The sequence below is a fragment of the Piliocolobus tephrosceles genome, chromosome 16 (genome assembly GCF_002776525.5).
Source record: "Piliocolobus tephrosceles isolate RC106 chromosome 16, ASM277652v3, whole genome shotgun sequence".
Lineage (NCBI taxonomy): Eukaryota > Metazoa > Chordata > Mammalia > Primates > Cercopithecidae > Piliocolobus > Piliocolobus tephrosceles.
Window position 1 is genome coordinate 16,192,491 of NC_045449.1, and position 18,328 is coordinate 16,210,818.

Here is an 18,328-nt window from a genome sequence, read left to right on the forward strand (position 1 = left end):
GAGGGGGAGGGGGAGGAGGAGGAGGAGGAGGAGGAGGAGGAGGAGACAAAAGCCCAGTGCAGTGGTTCATGCCTGTAATCCCAGCACTTTGGGAAGCAGAGGTGAGTGGATCATCTGAGGTCAGGAGTTCAAGACCAGCCTGGCCAACCTGGTGAAACCCTGCCTCTACTAAAAATCCAAAAATTAGCTGGGCGTGGTGGCATGTGCCTGTACTCCCAGTTACTCAAGAGCCTGAGGCAGGAGAATCGCTTGAACCTGGGAGGCAGAGGTTGCAGTGTGCTGAGATCATGTCATTGCACTCCAGCCTGGGTGACAAAGCAAGACTCCATCTAAAAAAAAAAAAAAAAATCACCGGGCACGGTGGCTCAGCCTGTAATCCCAGCACTTTGGGAGGCCAAGGTGGGTACATCACCTGTGGTCAGGAGTGCGAGACCAACCTGACCAATATGATGAAACTCTGTTTCTATTAAAAATACAAAAATTAGCTGGGCGTGGTGGTGTGCACCTGTAGGCCCAGTTACTAGAGAGGCTGAGACAGAAGAATTACTTGAACCTGGAAGGCGGAGGTTGCAGTGAGCCGAGATTGTGCCACTGCACTCCAGCCTGGGTGACAGAGGAAGACTCCATCTCAAAGAAAATTTAGAAAATAAAGCTAAACAAAAAAACCCCAAAACCAAAATCATCATCCCGAGTTTCTATTCTCTTAGATTTTTTCCTTCCTTCCTTCCTTTTCTTTTCTTTCTCTCTCTCGCCCTCTTTCCCTCGATCTCGTTTCCTTCCTTCCTTCCCTCTCTTCTTTCCTTCCCTCCCTCCCTTCCTTCCTCTCTCCTTCTCTCTCCCTCCCCTCTCTTTCTTTCTCCCTTCCTCTCTCTCTTCCTTCCTTCCTTTCTTCTTCCTTCCCTTTCCTTCCCTTCCTTCCTTCCTTCCTTCCCTTCCCCTTCCTCCCTCCCCTTCCTTCCTTCCTTCCTTTTCTTTCTCTCACTCTCTCTTTCTTTCTCCCTTCCTTCCTCTCTCTCCCTTCCCTTTCCCCTTCCCCTTCCCTTCTTCCTAATAAAGCTGTGTTGCCCAGGGCAGACACAAACTCCTGGGCTCAAGCCATCCTCCCACCCCAACCTCTCAAGTAGCTGAGACTACAGGCACGAGCCACAATCCCCGACTTGGTTCTTTCACTTATTTTGCTACCCGTCTCCCTGTGGGGGGCTTAAGTCTACAGGGGGATGCACCTGGAGACAAACTGAGGAACAATTCTCCTCAGCCCACCCTCTCCCTAACTCTGATGGCACTCAGTCACCTGCTCCATGGACAGCTAAGAGTTTTCCCTAGGGTGACCTGACCTGGCCTAGCTCTTCCTCAACCTGCACGTAGGCTTCTTGCAGTTTGCCCTGGGCTCTTTTTTTTTTTTTTTGGAGACGAAGACTCGGAGTCTCGCTCTGTTGTCCAGGCTGGAGTGCAATGGCGTGATCTCGGCTCACTGCAACCTCTGCCTCCTGAGTTCAAACAAGTCTCCTGCCTTAGCCTCCCGAGTAGCTGGGACTACAGGCGCGTGCTGCCACGCCCTGCTACTTTTTTGTATTTTAGTAGAGACGGGGTTTCACCGTGTTGGCTAGTCTCAAACTCCTGAACTCAGGCAATTCGCCCATCTCAGCCCACCAAAGTGCTAGGATTACAGGCGTGAGCCACCCCGCCTGGCCTCCCCTAGGCTCTTTACAGAGGCTCCTGGCAGGTCTGAATTCTCCTTAACCTCAAGCTGGTAGCATTGCTCCATGTATAACAGTGATAAAATGGCAAATCAAAATGTCCAACAGTAAGGGATTCATGATATATCTTATGGTAAATACAATACAGTGGAGTAATTGGCAGCCATTGCTATTTGAATACTAAATGAAATAGGAGAAAATGTTCATAATAAATAGTTCTGATTTTTTTTTTTTTTGGCTAGGGTCTGGCTCTGTTGCCCAGGCTGGAGTGCAATGGTGTGATCAGGGTTCATAGCAATCTTGACCTCCTGGGCTCAAGTGAACCTCCTGCCTCAGCTTCCTGAGTAGCTGGGACCACTGGCATGTGCCACCATGCCTGGCTAATTTTTTTGTAGAGATGGGTTTTGCTCTGTTGCCCAGCAAGCAGTCCACCCACCCTGGCCTCCCAAAGTACTAGGATTACAGGCATGTGCCACTGTGCCCAACCCATAACATATTGTTAAAGCAGGTTTTTCGTCGTTTTTTTTTTTTTTTTTTTTGAGACAGAATCCGCTCTGTCGCCCAGGCTGGAGTGCAGTGGTGTGATCCCAGCTCACTGCAGCCTCTGCCTCCCGGGTTCAAGCGATTCTTCTGCCTCAGCTTCCCAAGTAGCTGGGACTACAGGTGCATGCCACTACGCTCGGCTAATTTTTGTAGCTTTAGTAGAGACGGGGTTTCAACATGTTGGCCAGGCTGGTCTCGAACTTCTGACCTCGTGATTTGCCCGCCTCAGCCTCCCAAAATACTGCGATTACAGGCATGAGCCACCATGCCTGGCTGAAGCAGGTTTTAAATAGACACTGTGTGATCCCATCTGAAATGTGTTTACACCTACACACCATATATATATATATAAAGAGTAGGGCCGGGCACAGTGGCTCACGCCTGTAATCCCTGCACTTTGGGAGGTCAAGGCGGGTGGATCACCTGAGATCAGGAGTTCGAGACCAGCCTGGCCAACATGATGAAACCCCAGCTCTACTAAAAACACAAAAAATTAGCCGGGTGTGGTGGCGGGTGCCTGTTATCCCAGCTACTCAGGAGGCTGAGGCAGGAGAATTGCTTGAACCCGGGAGGTGGAGGTTGCAGTGAGCTGAGATTGTGCCACTGTACTCCAGCTTGGGCGACAAGAGCAAAACTCCGTCTCAAAAAAAAAAAAAAAAAAAGAGTAGAAAGATGTAGCCCAACATGTTAACAAGGATTACCTGTGATTGGTGGGGCTTCAGGTAATTGTTCCTATTTTTATTTTCTTTTTGATGTTTTTATGTTTTTCAAGATTTTCTGCAATGAGCATGTGTTACTTAGTTTTAGAAAAAGCATATATTATTTTTATAATTAGAAAAAAAGGCTAAAGTCATTGAAAAATCTATGCCTCTCAAGATCTAGCTGGCCTAATCCTAACTCTCAGGGACAGATGCTGAACCACTGTGGAAGGCCTTCAGTTAGGGCTTCTGCAGAGGTGGGGCTTTGAGGAGACAAGGGGTCTGGAGCAGAGATCTGAGTTGCGGCGTCCAGGAATTTACAATCCTTACCTTGGCCTGTGCCACTTCTTTGCTGTTGAGCACAAAGAGGACATCCTGAGTATGAAGCAGAGACAAGGGCAGATCCAGAAGGGAGACGTACTTGCGCAGCACATTCACAGACTGAAGTGTGAGCACAGAACACCCTGGTTGGAAAGGAGACAGGGAGAAGTGATGAGCCTTGAGGCCTCCAGCCAGATTTTCTCCTGAGCGTTCTCCCTCTACCCTGTGGTTCAGGGCAGGGCAGGACAATGGCCACAGCATTGCCAGGTGTTTCTGTGGCACCAAAGCTGCTCTGTGCCGATCATTCTTGCAGCTAGAATGAGTAAAAGGGCCACAGAAGACCTGGCTGGGCTGGGTACCCTCTACCCTGCCGTGTGCCCTACCAAAAAAAGGCTGGTTGCTAGAGGTTGAGATCTGGCTACCTCAAAGCCAAAGGAAAGGTGAAGGAGACAGGAATTACTGTATTGGGAGGTTAGAGACCTGGTTCCAGCTCTGTCAGTCAAAAACTGACAGGGTTGGCAAAGTCCTTTAACCTCTCTGAGACTCAGGTATTTTTGTTTTTTTTAGATGGAGTCTCGCTCTGTTGCCTAGACTGGAGTGCAGTGGCATGATCTGGGCTCACTGCAAGCTCCACCTCCCGGGTTCATGCCATTCTCCTGCCTCAGCTTCCCAAGTAGCTGGGACTGCAGGCGCCTGCCACCATGCCTGGCTAATTTTTTGTATTTTTTAGTAGAGACGGGGTTTCACTGTGTTAGTCAGGATGGTCTCGATCTCCTGACCTCGTGATCCACCCGTCTTGGCCTCCCAAAGTGCTGGAATTACAGGTGTAAGCCACCGCACCCGGCCTGAGTCTCAGTTTTCTAATCTGTAAAATTGTGTTGAGAGTGTGAGACCTGCCCGTCTCACAGGATTGATATAAGAATCAAATGGCCGGGTGCAGTGGCTCATGCCTGTAATCCTAGCACTTTGGAAGGCCAAGGCGGGTGGATCACTTGAGGTCAGGAGTTCAAGACCAGCCTGACCAACATGGAGAGACTCCATCTAAAAATGCAAAAAAAAAAAAAAATTAGCCAGGGGTGGTGGTGCATGTCTGTAATCCCAGCTTCCCAGCTACTGGGGAGGGTGAGGCAGGAGAATGGCTTGAACCCAGGAGGTGGAGGTTGCAGTGAGCCAAGATCCTCCATTGCACTCTAGCCTGGGCAACAAGAGCGAAACTCCATTTCAAAAAAAAAAAAAAAAAAAAAAAAGAATCAAACGAACTATAGTCATGTACCAAAGACATCATGGCTTGGTAAGCTCTCTTCAGTCATCCCACACAGAAAGGACATAAACTACTTATGTTTTCATTCATTGAATCTTCATATTGCTCCTGTGAGGTATGACAGACCAGAAACTGGCCCAGAGAAGCTAAGCATGGGGGTCATGCAGTAAATGGTCAGGTGGGGTCCAATACTTTCTGTGGGTTAGGGAGAGTTCCTGACTGAGGCAGATTGATCCATCAAGCATCCAGCAGTCATTTACAACCTGCCTAATTGGTTGAGGGATGGGATTGAGTTCAGACTGGAGGAATACCAGAGGTGTAAAACATCCACCCTGTGAAAAAGCTGGACAGGTGAGGGGCAAACCTGGCCTCCCCACTCATCCAGAGGTGGCCCTGCAGGCAGGCACTTGCTGGCAGATACAATTTGCCAGGTACCCTGAGGTGAGTCAGGAAGAGGGTGGCGGCCTCCCCAACCACTGCCTCTGCTCGGCTGAGGGCAGCTCTCCGTGGATTTGCAAATTTCCCTCTCAAAAGTTTCTCAGAGTGACAGTATATTGTGGCCCTTTGCAAAAGGAACAAGCCTTACCTTTAGGTAACTTCCCTTCTGAGTGCAGGACCCTGGAGGAGGGAAAGGACAAGAGTGAGACACATAAGAATCATTTCCTTTGTAGGTAACAGAAGGGGCCTTCAGAGGAAAGCCTGCCATGCCCATGGTCCCCCTCCATGTGAGTTTCCAGGTGGTTTCTTTTGCATAAATCACTGTATAGATTTCCAGGATCCCATACCTCTGGCAGCAGCTGAAGGGATCCGGATGGGCACCTGAGCCAGGGACAGCCAATCCAGAGGCTGGTCTGTGGCTTGTGAAGTACCCTGGTCCAAGCTTTGCCCATTAGAGAATGAAGATAACTGTGCTGGACTCTTCATAGTTTTCCTCTTGAAATTGTAATGTGAGTGTGATGGGGGAACATTTTACAATGCTAACTGATAGCTCTTCCCTGATATTTTCTTTCTCCTTTCTGAGCTCCCCCACACCTACCTTCTGACAGTGAAGGTCATTCTGTGCTCACCACCTTAAGAGGAGGGGAGTGTCAACTGCAATGAGCTCCAAGTCTCTTCCCCATTTTGTTGTTTAGAAATCTGGGGGCAGAGAAAGATTGGGAAGGTGGCCCCAGCAACACAGACACACATACTTATATGAACAGAGACTCTTGGGAACAGGGGTTAAAGAAGAGAAGTTGAGAGAGAATTGACAAACTCATGGAACTGACTGCCTGGCAGAGCCTAAGAGGTAGAAAAACCTGAAAAAGGAGCCAGGCGCAGTGGCTCACGCCTGTAAACCCAGCACTTTGGGAGGCCGAGGTCGGTGGATCACGAGGTCAGGAGTTCAACCCAGTCTGGCCAATATGGTGAAACTCCATCTCTAATAAAAATACAATAGCCAGGTGTGGTGGCATGCACTGGTAGTGCCAGCTACTCAGGAGGCTGAGGCAGGAGAATTGCTTGAACCCAGGAGGCGGAGGCTGCAGTGAGCCGAGATCACGCTACTGCCCTCCAGCCTGGGCGACAGAGCGAGACTCTGTCTTAAAAAAAAAAGAAAGAAAGAAAAGAAAGAAAAGAAAAACCTGAAAAAGATTTCTGGGATCCTGAGAATGAAGTGGCTTGTTCTGTACTCTGGGCAAAGCCCTGTGGATATTCTGATATCCAGGGAAAGCAGTGAGCTGGAGGCACCTGTCTGGAAATAGAGCTTATAGTCCTTAAAGCCACAGGGGAAGCTGTGCTGAGGAGGGCTGGGGAGCGAGCCTTGGGGACAGGGGGACCAAGGGGCCACTGGTGGGAGGGAAGCCAGGAAGAGACTGAGAAGTAGTCAGAAAGGCCAGAGTGAGGAGGGCAAGCTGGTGCCATATAAGCCAGAGCAGCACTGCAGTGAGGGACAGGCAGGGCCAAATGTCATTGAAAGTTGAAGATGGCTGAGGGCTAAGGTGAGTCTAATGAATTTAGCAGGCAAGAGATGACTGTGGGGAAAAAGGTTTTAGAAGATTGGTGGCATGTCCACGAATTGTTTTATCTGAAGCACAGTGGCCCACCCTCGTGCTGAGAGCCTGTGGCACTCCAGCCTCTTCTGAGGAAAATGGTCCCAGGCAGTTCTATCTACACAGAGTTGTCTCCTTGGGTTCTTTCCATCCAGAATGATGCCTTCTCTGCTTTCCCCACTTCAGTGGTGACTGGACCAGGAATGGGACCAGGTGACTCAATCTCAAGTGCCCCAGCCCCCTGCCTGTGGAGGTACTCTTAGTTTGTTTGCAACAGACCTGACCTGATCCTTTCTCTGGTGCGGTGTAAATTCTTGGTGAGAAATCACCAGGCTCAGTGTGCATCCAGAATGAGGTGAGACCATTTTTCCAGTTCTCCATAGGGCTTGCTGTCCATGCTAGTCTTGGAAGCTCAAGGCCTCAGAGTAATCACGTGGTTGGAAAGACCACTCCGGGGCTGCCTCATTTTTCCATATATCATCAAAAAAATTTGTATTTCAGACTAACCAGGGAATGTTTCTTTCTTGAATCTGAAGGGACCTAATGCGACTAGCAGCATGTCTCCTCTAAAGCTGTGCCCGCTGGCTGGACCAGGAACTGAATAGCCTTTACGGGAGGACAGTCTAGCCTCCCCTCATTCCACAGTCAAGGAAACAGGGAAAGCTGCGTAGAAAGAGTATGTGGGTAAAATTATAGCATCTTTCACCAAGTGATGTAAAATTTAAGGACAAGGAGGGTCTTCAGTTTGGATTGGTCTTCACATACATCTGAGATAATAATGAATGGAGAACTAGGATTCCTGAATTCTGCCTCTGCCATAGTTTAACCTTGTCGTACTGGGCAAACCACTTCCCAGCCTCAGTAAAATGAGGTGGCTGGACTTAATGGTTGGTGAGGTTATTTCCAGCTTTACATATTGCATTGCTTCAGTCTGAGTGTTAAGCATGTTTAGAAGAAGGTTATCAAATAAGTCCTTCCCTTCAAGTTGCTCCTTTCCTTCCTCAGTAGCTGGGACAGGCCTGCCACACCGCTGATCAGGGGCCCAGGAGAAGCACTTTGCTAGGGGACAGGAAACACATCTATGTTTGTATGACTCTACGTCACTCAATACTTTTGAGCTTGCATTTTATTTTTATTGGTAAAATGTAAATAAATATCAGTAAAATCGGGCGACTGTGAAGAACAAACGCATTTCATATTATGTATGTATATCCTCCTTCTCCAGAGATTTGAGAGTTGTATAAAATACACGAAGGAAGTGAGAGTAAGGGGAAGAAGATGGTGAATCTGGAGGCCACTGATTCACAGCACTCATTCCTTAAAGTCTTGTCCATGTGCCACAGGGGTTGCAAATTTGGCCCTCAAGCTTCCTATGGCCACAGAAAAGAGATGAATAAAGTCAATTACCCCATTTGCAGTATTCAGTGTATACAAAAAATTCAGCTGTTTAGGAGATGAGCATTCGTACTAGGACTCGAGAGAGATTTCTCAGAGAGAGGACATGGTGAGATGCAGTGAGCAGGGCTAGATGATAAGCCAGCAGTGAGTTTCATGGGCTCAGATAACAAGTGGGAAAGTGCTTTAGACTTTAAACCATGAGCCCTAATCAAATAAACAATCCCTCCTCCACCTCCATCACCCAGAGAATCATACCTCACAGCTGCATACAGAGCAATGTGATTGCTGTGGCCACTTACTCCCCCTGCATCGAAAGTCACCACCTGTAGAGAAACACAGAGTTTTCACTTATGACTGTCTGAATGCCTTCTCCACCACCTCAACTTCAGAACCCTGAAACTTTTCAAATGCAGCATCTATCTGAAGTGACTTCTGAGCAGATCAGTGGTGTGTAGCTCATGCTGTGGTTGACCACGTAGAGACTGTTTCCCAGGGTTTGACGCTTTCCCAGCGTTTCCTAACCAGTGGAGCAGAGTGGAATTCAGCCATGATAGCAACTTGGGTTCAGAATATCTTTGTTGCTTATCGGTTTAGCCATTTATTAGCACATTTAGCATTCCTGGCTAGCTTCTAAGTGAACTCTGTTCATGCAGATACAGCCTGAACTACTGGTTCTCTTTTTCTCTTGCCACACTGAGGGCAAAAAAAAAAACTTTGAGGGACAATGTCCACCGTGTCCTGGGATTGAGTTCATGGAAAAAGTGTATTATTTATTCATAGACTGCCTCTGTTTCCATTTTCACAGCTATATCAACATCTGTTTATTAACTATAAGCTCAGTCTGTATTCCAACATTTCGTTTCTACACAAATGAAATAAAGAAAAAACAAAGAATAATTTGAATAATTATAATAAAAAAGCTAACTTAAATAATAAAAGAAACATAAAAATGACAACAAGGACTGAAGAAAAGGATAGAATGGTTGATTAGGGGTGATGGAAAGAGGCCAGCTGTCCCCAAGGAAAGGTGACCATCCTGCATGGATGAAGGAACCTGGAACTGGGGTTGGAATGGGCTGGGAAGGGATTCACTCTTGGTCTTTCTATTTTAAACTGTAAAGCATAGTGACTGCATGTACAGCAAGCCCTCTGTTAATAAGAGTGGCTAACATTTACTGAGCAAAGGCATAGTATTAACCCTATCTTACACCTGAGGAAGTTCAGAAAGCAGAGGCCGAAGCTGGGATCACCTTGCCACTGAGTGGAGGAGTTGTTCTTGGGGTTTGGATCTTTCTGACTCCACAGTCCACTCTCTTTACCAGCATCCTCTATGTGAGAAGGCGTGCTAGGTTGCAGGAAGAAGCACTGTGTAAGAATCAAAAGACCTTTGGAAGACTGAGGCGGGCAGATCACTTCAGGTCAGGAGTTCGAGACCAGCCTGGCCAACATGGCGAAATCCCATCTCTACTAAAAATACAAAAATGAGCCGGACGTGGTGGTGGGCGCCTGTAGTCCCAGCTACTTGTGAGGCTGAGGCAGGAGAATCACTTGAACCTGGGAGGCGGAGGTTGCAGTGAGCCAATATCACGCCACTAGACTCCAGCCTGGGTGACAAGAGCGAAATTCCATCTCAAAAAAAAAAAAAAGAGAGAATCAGAAGACCTGCACTCTTATTCTGATAGCTACCAACCAAGTACATAAGTTTAGATTAGTTATGCTTTCTCCTAGGGTCTGGAAGAGCTCATCTGTGAGAGAATATGGTATTCTAGGCAAGCAAACACTCTGGTTAGAAGGATTATCTTGAGAGTCATTAATGGATCCCTTATTTGAAAAGATAAGTACATAGTTAACTTCACTGTTCATGGTACCGAACACACACACACACATTTTTTTTTTTTTTTTTTGAGACAGAGTCTCCCTCTGTCACCCAGGCGGGAGTGCAGTGGCCGGATCTCAGCTCACTGCAAGCTCCGCCTCCCGAGTTCACGCCATTCTCCCGCCTCAGCCTCCTGAGTAGCTGGGACTACAGGTGCCCGCCACCTTGCCTGGCTAGTTTTTTATATTTTTTAGTAGAGACGGGGTTTCACCGGGTTAGCCAGGATGGTCTCGATCTCCTGACCTCGTGATCCGCCCGTCTCGGCCTCCCAAAGTGCTGGGATTACAGGCTTGAGCCACTGCGCCCGGCCCACACACACTTTTTAATAATTCAGAAGACATTTTAGGATCCTGTGACGTTAAAGTTACCACCATGAGCCTCAATGTATTACCATGTTGACAAAATCAACAGAAGTGGTGGGTAATGGAAGAATTTTAACAACAGAATGCCATAATTCAACTAAAGTCTTTTAATGATTAATGGTTTATATTTCTTTTTCTTCCTTTTTTTTCTGAGACGGAGTCTTGCTCTGTTGCCCAAACTAGAGTGCAGTGATGCGGTCTTGGCTCACTGCAACCCCTGTCTCCTGGGTTCAAGAGATTCTCTCACCTCTGCTCCCGAGTAGCTGGGCCTACAGGTACGTGCCACCACGCCTGGCTAATTTTTGTATTTTTAGTAGAGACAGGGTTTCACCGTGTTGGCCAGGCTGGTCTCGAACTCCTGACTCAAGTGATACACCCGCTTCGGCCTCCCAGTGTTGGGATTACAGGAGTGAGCCATGCGCCTGGCCTAATGTTTATATTTCTGTTTCTTTATTTTTTTTTTGAGATGGAGTCTTGCTCTGTTGCCCAGGCTGGAGTGCAGTGGCATGATCTCTCGGCTTACTGCAACTTCCACCTCCCGGGTTCCAGCAATTCTTCTGCCTCAGGCTTCTGAGTAGCTGGGATTACAGGTGCGTGCCACCACACCCGGCTAATTTTTTATATATTTGGTAGAGATGGGGTTTTGTCATGTTGGCCAGGCTGGTCTCGAACTCCTGACCTGTCCACCTGCCTTGGCCTCCCAAAGTGCTGGGATTACAGATGTGAGCCACGACGCCAGGCCTAATGTTTATATTTCTATCCTGAACCAGATTACTGTTTTGTGCTCAACAATGGAATCCAAGTAAGAAGTAATTTAAAAATGATACTTTTCGGCTGGGCAGGGTCTCTACTAAAAGATACAAAAAATTAGCCGGGCGTGGTGGCAGGCACCTGTAGTCCCAGCTACTCGGGAGGCTGAGGCAGGAGAATGGCGTGAACCCAGGAGGCGGAGGTTGCAGTGAGCCAAGATCGTGCAACTTTACTCCAGCCTGGGTGACAGAGTGAGACTCGTCTCAAAAAACAAAACAAAAACAAACAAACAAAAAAACCAGGATACTTTTCATGCTTCTGTCACTTACTTTTCAAACTGCTTTTATGTTCACTTTATCACTTTGCTCTTTAGGTCCCTGGAAGAAGACTAACCTAGTTATCTATGAGATGGTTAAGTGTTCCTGCTCTGCCACCCAGGCTGTAGTACAGTGGCATGATGATAGCTCACTGTAGCTTTGACCTCCTGGGCTCATGCAATCCTCCCACCTCATCCTCCTAAGTAGCTGGGACTACAGGTGCATGCCACCACGCCTGGCTAATTTTCTAAATTTTTAGTAGAGACAAGGTCTCATTATGTTACTGAGGTTGGTCTTGAACTCCTGGGCTCAAGCAATCTGCCCGCTTCGGCCTCCCAAAATGCTGGGATTACAGGCGTGAGCCACTGCATCCAGGGCTTTTTCGTTTTTGTTTTTCTTTTATTTTTTAGAGACAAGGTCTTCCTCTGTCGCCTAGGCTGGAATGGTGTGATCATGGCTCACTGTAACTTTGAACTCCTGGGCTCAAGTGATCCTCCTGTCTTCCTCTCCCAAGTAGCTGAGACTATAGGCACGTGCCACCAGGCCCAGCTAATTAAAAAATTTTCTTTTTGTAAATACAAGGTCTCGCCACATTGCCCAGGCTGGTCTCAAACTCCTGGGGTCAAATGATCCTCCTGTTTTGGTCTCCTAAAGTGCTGGGATTACAGGCATAAGATACTGTGCCCAGCTGAGCATTTCTTTTTAGAGGTTGTAGTAATAGCTGTAATAATAGCTAACTGACATTACTGAGCACTTACTCTGTACCAGGCACTGGGGTCAAAATCATTCTTACCTTTGATGAGAGAACTATATGTAATGCCCAGAGGATACATAAGGGGACACATTTTTAAATGTGGTTTCCTTCAAGGTAGTAAAGAAAGAGTTTTGTCAACTGTGCTAGGTGTAGTTATTGCATTCAAGCTGCCCTCTCCCACCCAGCATGCACAGTGCAGGCTGGAAACGTGCAGCTGTGGAAATAAAGCAGAAACTCTGAAGGAGTTAGCACCTAGGCCAAGGTGCCCTGGACTTTACTGCACTGGGTCAGGCCCACACCCTATGGCCTAGCAACAGGACCAAATCTAAGAGGTGGAGACAGTGGAAACAACCACAAAACACAAGGTCCAGTCACCAAACATCCTCTCAGAGTGCCATGGCCATGGGGAGACCGGCTTCTGGCCATCATGAGATTCAGGAATCATTGGGAACATCATGAAGAGTTAGCACTACTTTAGGTGAATTCAGGGTAATCTCAACATGGTCTCCTGATAACAGAGAGAAGGGTTGTGCTTGTGCCATGGGAATGGCCCCCTTTGTTAAAACCGAGCAGCTCCCTGACAGAACCCTCTCTCTTTCATTTCCCTCTCTCTTTCCTTTTAAAGCTCTAACTGCCAAGTTTCCGTGGATCAAGTGCTCTGAAGAGAAAGGCTTTCCCAGGGCTGGGCAATCGAAGCTGAGCCTTACTACCAGCAGCATGTGTTTCCATCTCCCCTACTCTCCTGACCGTCTCTGAACTGTCATTCTAAGAATCTCACCCCTTCAGGGTTGATATAGTTCAAAAGCCGGCTGGGTGCGGTGGCTCACGCCTGTAATCCCAGCACTTTGGGAGGCAGAGGCAGGTTGGGAGTTCGAGACCAGCCTGACCAACATGGAGAAACCCTGTCTCTACTAAAAATACAAAATTTAGCTGGGCCTGGTGGCGCATGTCTGTAATCCCAGCTACTCAGGAGGCTAAGGCAGGAGAATCACTTGAACCTGGGAGTCAGAGGTTGCAGTGAGCCAAGATCGTGCCATTGCACTCCAGCCTGGCCAACAAGAGGGAAACTCCATCTCAAAAAAAAAGAGCTAAACGTATAACTCAGATACATGGTTCTGATCTCACCCTTCCATGCACTACAAGGTGGGTGGTAGGGTGGTGGTTGGGGGAGATTAAAGTCTACTTGTATCTCTAACTCTAGTTAATTACAGTACCTTGGGCAAGTCAGAAAACTTTAGTACTGGAAGTTATTTCAACAGAATGTCTTGGGTTTCCTCATGTGTAAGATCAGGAAAAGTAATGCCAGCTCTACTTTCCTCGCTGGGTTGAGGTGAAGATAGTGTTTAAAAACTGTACAGCGAGGCTGGGCACGGTGGCTCACGCCTGTAATCTCGGCACTTTGGAGGACCGAGGTGGGTGGGAGATGAGGTCAGGAGTTCAAGATCAGCCTGGCCAGGTTGGTGAAACCCCATCTCTACTAAAAATACAAAAAAACTAGCCAGGCACGGTGGTGTGCTTCTGTAGTCCCTGCTACTCCGGAGGCTGAGGCAGGAGATTCACTTGAATCCGGGAGGCCGAGGTTGAAGTGAGCCGAGATCACACCACTGCACTCCAGCCTAGCGACAGAGTGAGACTCTGTCTCAAAAAACAACAACAGGCCGGGCGCTGGTGGCTCACACCTGTAATCCCAGCACTTTGGGAGGCCGAGGCGGGTGGATAACGAGGTCAGGAGATCAAGACCATCCTGGCTAACACAGTGAAACCCCGTATCTACTAAAAATACAAAAAATTAGCCGGACGTGGTGGCAGGCGCCTGTAGTCCCAGCTACTCAGGAGGCTGAGGCAGGAGAATGGCGTGAATCCGGGAGGCAGAGATTGCAGTGAGCCGAGATGGCACCACTGCAGTCTAGCCTGGGTGACAGAGCGAGACTCTGCCTCAAAAAAACAAACAACAACAACAAAATTAGCTGGGCATTCTGGCGTGCACCTGTAGCCCCAGCTACTCAGGAGGTTGAGGCAGGAGGGTCATTTGAGCCTAGGAGTTTGATGTTATAGTGGGCTATGATAGCACCACGCATTCCAGCCTAGGCGACAAGAACAAGAACCTCATCTTGCTACAAAAACGAAAACTGTACAGCAGAAAACCCTAGAGTAACTCAACTCCCAGTCTGTTGCCATCAGATGGAGCTGGCTAGCACACTGGCTGGATGAATATCAGAAGGGTGCTGGAGGGCAGTCCCTTGGTTAGTGGATTTGAGGTCCCATGAAATTCAGCTCCATCACTTTTGAAATTCTCCAGTCTTTGCTTTTTCTCTCATCCTGTACCTTGTAGTTTCTCCCTTTCTGTTGCAAGTAGGGCTAAGCTAAATTGTGTTCAGCTCTCTGAACTTTGCAAATTTGTACATGACAATGGCACCTGTCATTCTTTACAAAACTCCATCCACTGTTATTTTTTCCTAAAGTGCAAAAGTATTTGTTCAAATAAAATCTTACCCAGATCCCAATAAATAGGTAACTGTGGGGCCGCTCTGGTTTCTAAGACACTGGTTCTCACCTAGGGTAGTTTTGCCCCGGGGTCATTTGGTAACTTCTGGAGGTTTTTTTTTTTTTTTTTTTTTGAGTCAGAATCTTGCTCTGTTGCCCAGGCTGGAGTGCAGTGGCACGATCTCAGCTCACTGCAAGCTCTGCCTCCTGGGTTCATGCAATTCTCCTGCCTCAGCCTCCCAAGTAGCTGGGACTACAGGCACCCCCCACCATGCCCGGCTAATTTTTTGTGTTTTTAGTAGAGACGGGGTTTCACTGCGTTAGCCAGGATGGTCTGGATCTCCTGACTTCGTGATCCACCTGCCTCGGCCTCCCAAAGTGCTGGGATTACAGGCGTGAGCCACTGCGCCCAGCTGGTTTTTGTTTTTTTGTTTTGTTTTGTTTTGAGACAGGGTCTCATTCTGTCACCTAGGCTGAAGTGCAGTGACATGATCATGCTCACTGCAGCCTCAACCTCCCAGGCTCAAGTGATTCTCCCACCTCAGCCTCAGCCTTCTGAGTAGCTGGGACTATAAGTGCGTGCCACCACACCTAGCTAATTTTTAAATTTTTTTGTAAAGGCAGGGTCTCACTGTGTTGTCCAGGCTGGTCTCAAGTGATCTACCCCCTGCCTGAGCCTCTGAAAGTGTTGGAATTACAGGTGTGAGCCACTGCATGTGGCCTAGAGACGTTTTGATTGTGACAACTGAGGAGGGGGATTGCTACTGACATCTAGTGGGTAGTGGCCAGGGATGCAGCTAAACATCCTTCAATGCACAAGGCCAACCCCCACAACAAATTCTCCAGTCTCAAATGTGCAATAGTGCCGCACTGACACATCCTGCTCTATGAGAGCAAGGACTAAGTGCTTCTGGCTCACTGTTGTATTCCCAGTTCACCACTGATAGTGAATGTCCCATATTGAGTACTCAATAAATATTGGATGAAAGTTGAGGTAGAGGGGTTGAGGCCCAGGACCTAGCCTGCTTGACACCCAGAGAAGACATTACTACCCCCCTAGGCTGCTTTCCAAGGATGGTAGCTTTTTACTTTTCTTTTTAACATTTATTTTATTTTATTTTAAAATAGAGATGGAGTCTTGCTATATTGCCCAGGCTGGTCTTAAACTCCTGGCCTCAAGTGATCCTCCCACCTCAGCCTCCCAAAGTGCTAGGATTATAGGCGTGAGCCACCACACCCAGCCAGCTTTGTACTTTTCAAAGCTCTGTCCTGTCTGCTATTCCTTGTGGTCTTTGTGATGCTCCTGCAGTACTATAGAGTTGGGGCCAGACAGAACCCAGTTGCCTGTATTGATGGCTACAGAGCCAGTTTTGCTTTGGATGATGATGGAGAGCTTATGCTCTCATCCTGGTTCAGCCCAGGTGAGAAACTCTCTCCCCGTGGCTTAGTCTGTGCTCCACACCTCTGTCTGTGCTTCTGTGTTGCTGTTTCACTATCTCTTGTGTGCAGTTGAAACTTCTGGGCTGAATGGAAACCCATGCTCAGCTCGAATGATGGCCAGTTATAGCTACACTGGCCACGGTGTTAGCATGATCTTATACTTCTACTATGGCACTAAGTGCAGGCCAGAGAAATCATTCTCAACTGTACTGTAAACTTGAGTTTCCTTATTAATAGCAAGTGTGTCATAAGAAATTTGTTAGTAGGCTGGGCGCAGTGGCTCACGCCTGTAATCCCAGTACTTTGAGAGGCTGTGAAACCCCATCTCTACCAAAAAACCAAAAATTATCTGGGCATGGTGGCGCACACCTGTAGTCCCAGCTACTCGGGAGGCTGAGGCAGCAGAATTGCTTGAACCGGGCAGTCAGAGGTTGCAGTGAGCTGAGGTCACACCACTGCACTCCAGTACAGAGACAGAGTGAAACTCTGTCTCACAGGAAAAAAAAAAAAAGAGGAGAGTATCCTACAGCAGGAGCAACTTGGAAGACCAGTAGTTCTCGTGCACTGAAGTAGGGGAGGACAGAGAGTATTTAGGGACTGGGAAGCCACTAGCATAGAAAATGAGGTGCCAGGGTGGCTGGCCCTGACAATTTCCAACCTCAGCTCTGTCTACATATCTAGGCTGTGGAGGCTCTGAGAAGTTCCAACTGTGTGGGCTGAAGAGGAGGAGTAAGAGAACCAAGGCAAGCCCCAGTCAGCACAGCTGGGCATTATTCCTAAGCCCATGGATCTAACACTACCGCTTTCATGCTCAGACCCTCTGGGAAGGGTAAGCAAGAGTGTGGGGCCTGCAAGCTGCTGGTGACCATTTTTCCAGCCAGGAAAAGGAATAAAGCTAACATGCAGAGCAAGATGGAGATGAGTCCTGTTAGGGTCGGGGTATCTGAGGCCCATCTGTAGCTCAGCCTTTATGTGACTCAGGGTGAGTCAGTTAAGTGCCTGTTTTGGCCTGTGTGTACTAAATTTCAGTTGTATTTCTGTCATTAGAAAACAAAAACAGTTCAATGAATATATCAATGAAAATCTGCTCTCAGGACCTGGTGCAGTGGCTCACACCTGTAATCTCAGTGCTTTGGGAGGCCAGTGAGGGAGGATAGCTTGAGCCCAAGAGATGAAGACCAGCCTGGCCAACACAGCAAGATCCTGTAACTAAAAAAAAATTTAGGCCGGGCGTGGTGGCTGACGCCTGTAATCCCAGCACTTTGGGAGGCCAAGTTGGGTGGATCATGAGGTCAGGAGATCGAGACCATCCTGGTTAATATAGGGAAACCCCTTCTCTATTAAAAATACAAAAAATTAGCCGGGCATGGTGGCGGGCGCCTATAGTCCCAGCTACTCAGGAGGCTGAGGCAGGAGAATGGTGTGAACCCAGGAGGCGGAACTTGCAGTGAGCAGAGATCGTGCCACTGTACTCCAGCCTGGGCGACCGAGCAAGACTCTGTCTCAAAAGAAAAAAAATTGGCTGTGTATGGTGGTAACTAAAAAAAAATTTAGGCCGGGCGTGGTGGCTGACGCCTATAATCCCAGCACTTGGGAGGCCGAGGTGGGTGGATCACTAGGTCAGGAGTTTGAGACCAGCCTGACCAACATGGTGAAACTCCATCTCTACTAAAAATACAAAAATTAGCCTGGCGTGGTGGCACGCACCTGTGGTTCCAGCTACTCGGGAGGCTGAGGCAGGAGAATCACTTGAACCCAGGAGGCGGAGGTTGCAGTGAGCCAAGATCCCGCCACTGCACTCCAGCCTGGGCGATAGAGGGAGACTCCATTTCAGGAAAAAAAAAAGAAAAAAAGAAAAAAAAATTTAGCTGGACATGATGGTATGTGCCTATAGCCCTAGCTACTTGGGAGGCTGAGGCAGCCACTGCACTCCAGCTTGGGCAACAGAGGGAGAACCTGTGTCTTAAAAAAAAAAAAAAAAAAAAAAAGCCTAATATGTTTCTCTGCCAGCAGGATTCATGTTTAATGAGAACTTCCTCAAAACTCAAGCCAAATAAGTGAGGCTTTAAATGTGGAATTTTAGGTATTATCTCATGAGGGATTATTATATATTTTTTGAGTAGTAGACAGTAAGCCTCCTTGGCAGCTTTAAAATTGACTATGGGCTAAGCAGTCCTGCTGACCCTAGAAGAGCTAAGACTGGTGTTGATTGGCTTGTCCACCTTTGCAGTAAATACGAATCTCTGCTATTGCTCTAATTGCATGTAAAATTTTCTTCCTTAGTGGGTATAAAAAATGCATTCTCATGTTTTTTTGGAATGAAGAAATCAACGCTTAAAAATCCTAGCTTCACCACCACTTGCTTACCTTGGACAAGCTGCTTGGCCTCTGCAAAAC

The 18,328-nt window shown here is 47.8% G+C and overlaps 1 protein-coding gene across 1 annotated transcript in view; it reads right to left on the minus strand.

Moving 5' to 3' along the window:
* The window catches only part of PIGL (phosphatidylinositol glycan anchor biosynthesis class L), a 119,580-nt gene that overhangs the window by 14,549 nt on the left and 86,703 nt on the right, over positions 1-18,328 (minus strand). The window contains exons 4-6 of the mRNA XM_023192173.2: positions 8,204-8,271; positions 5,107-5,138; positions 3,269-3,402 (exon numbers count right to left, since the gene is read on the minus strand). Of these exons, the coding sequence (XP_023047941.1) occupies positions 3,269-3,402; positions 5,107-5,138; positions 8,204-8,271 (234 nt within the window). The remainder of the gene's footprint in view (positions 1-3,268; positions 3,403-5,106; positions 5,139-8,203; positions 8,272-18,328) is intronic.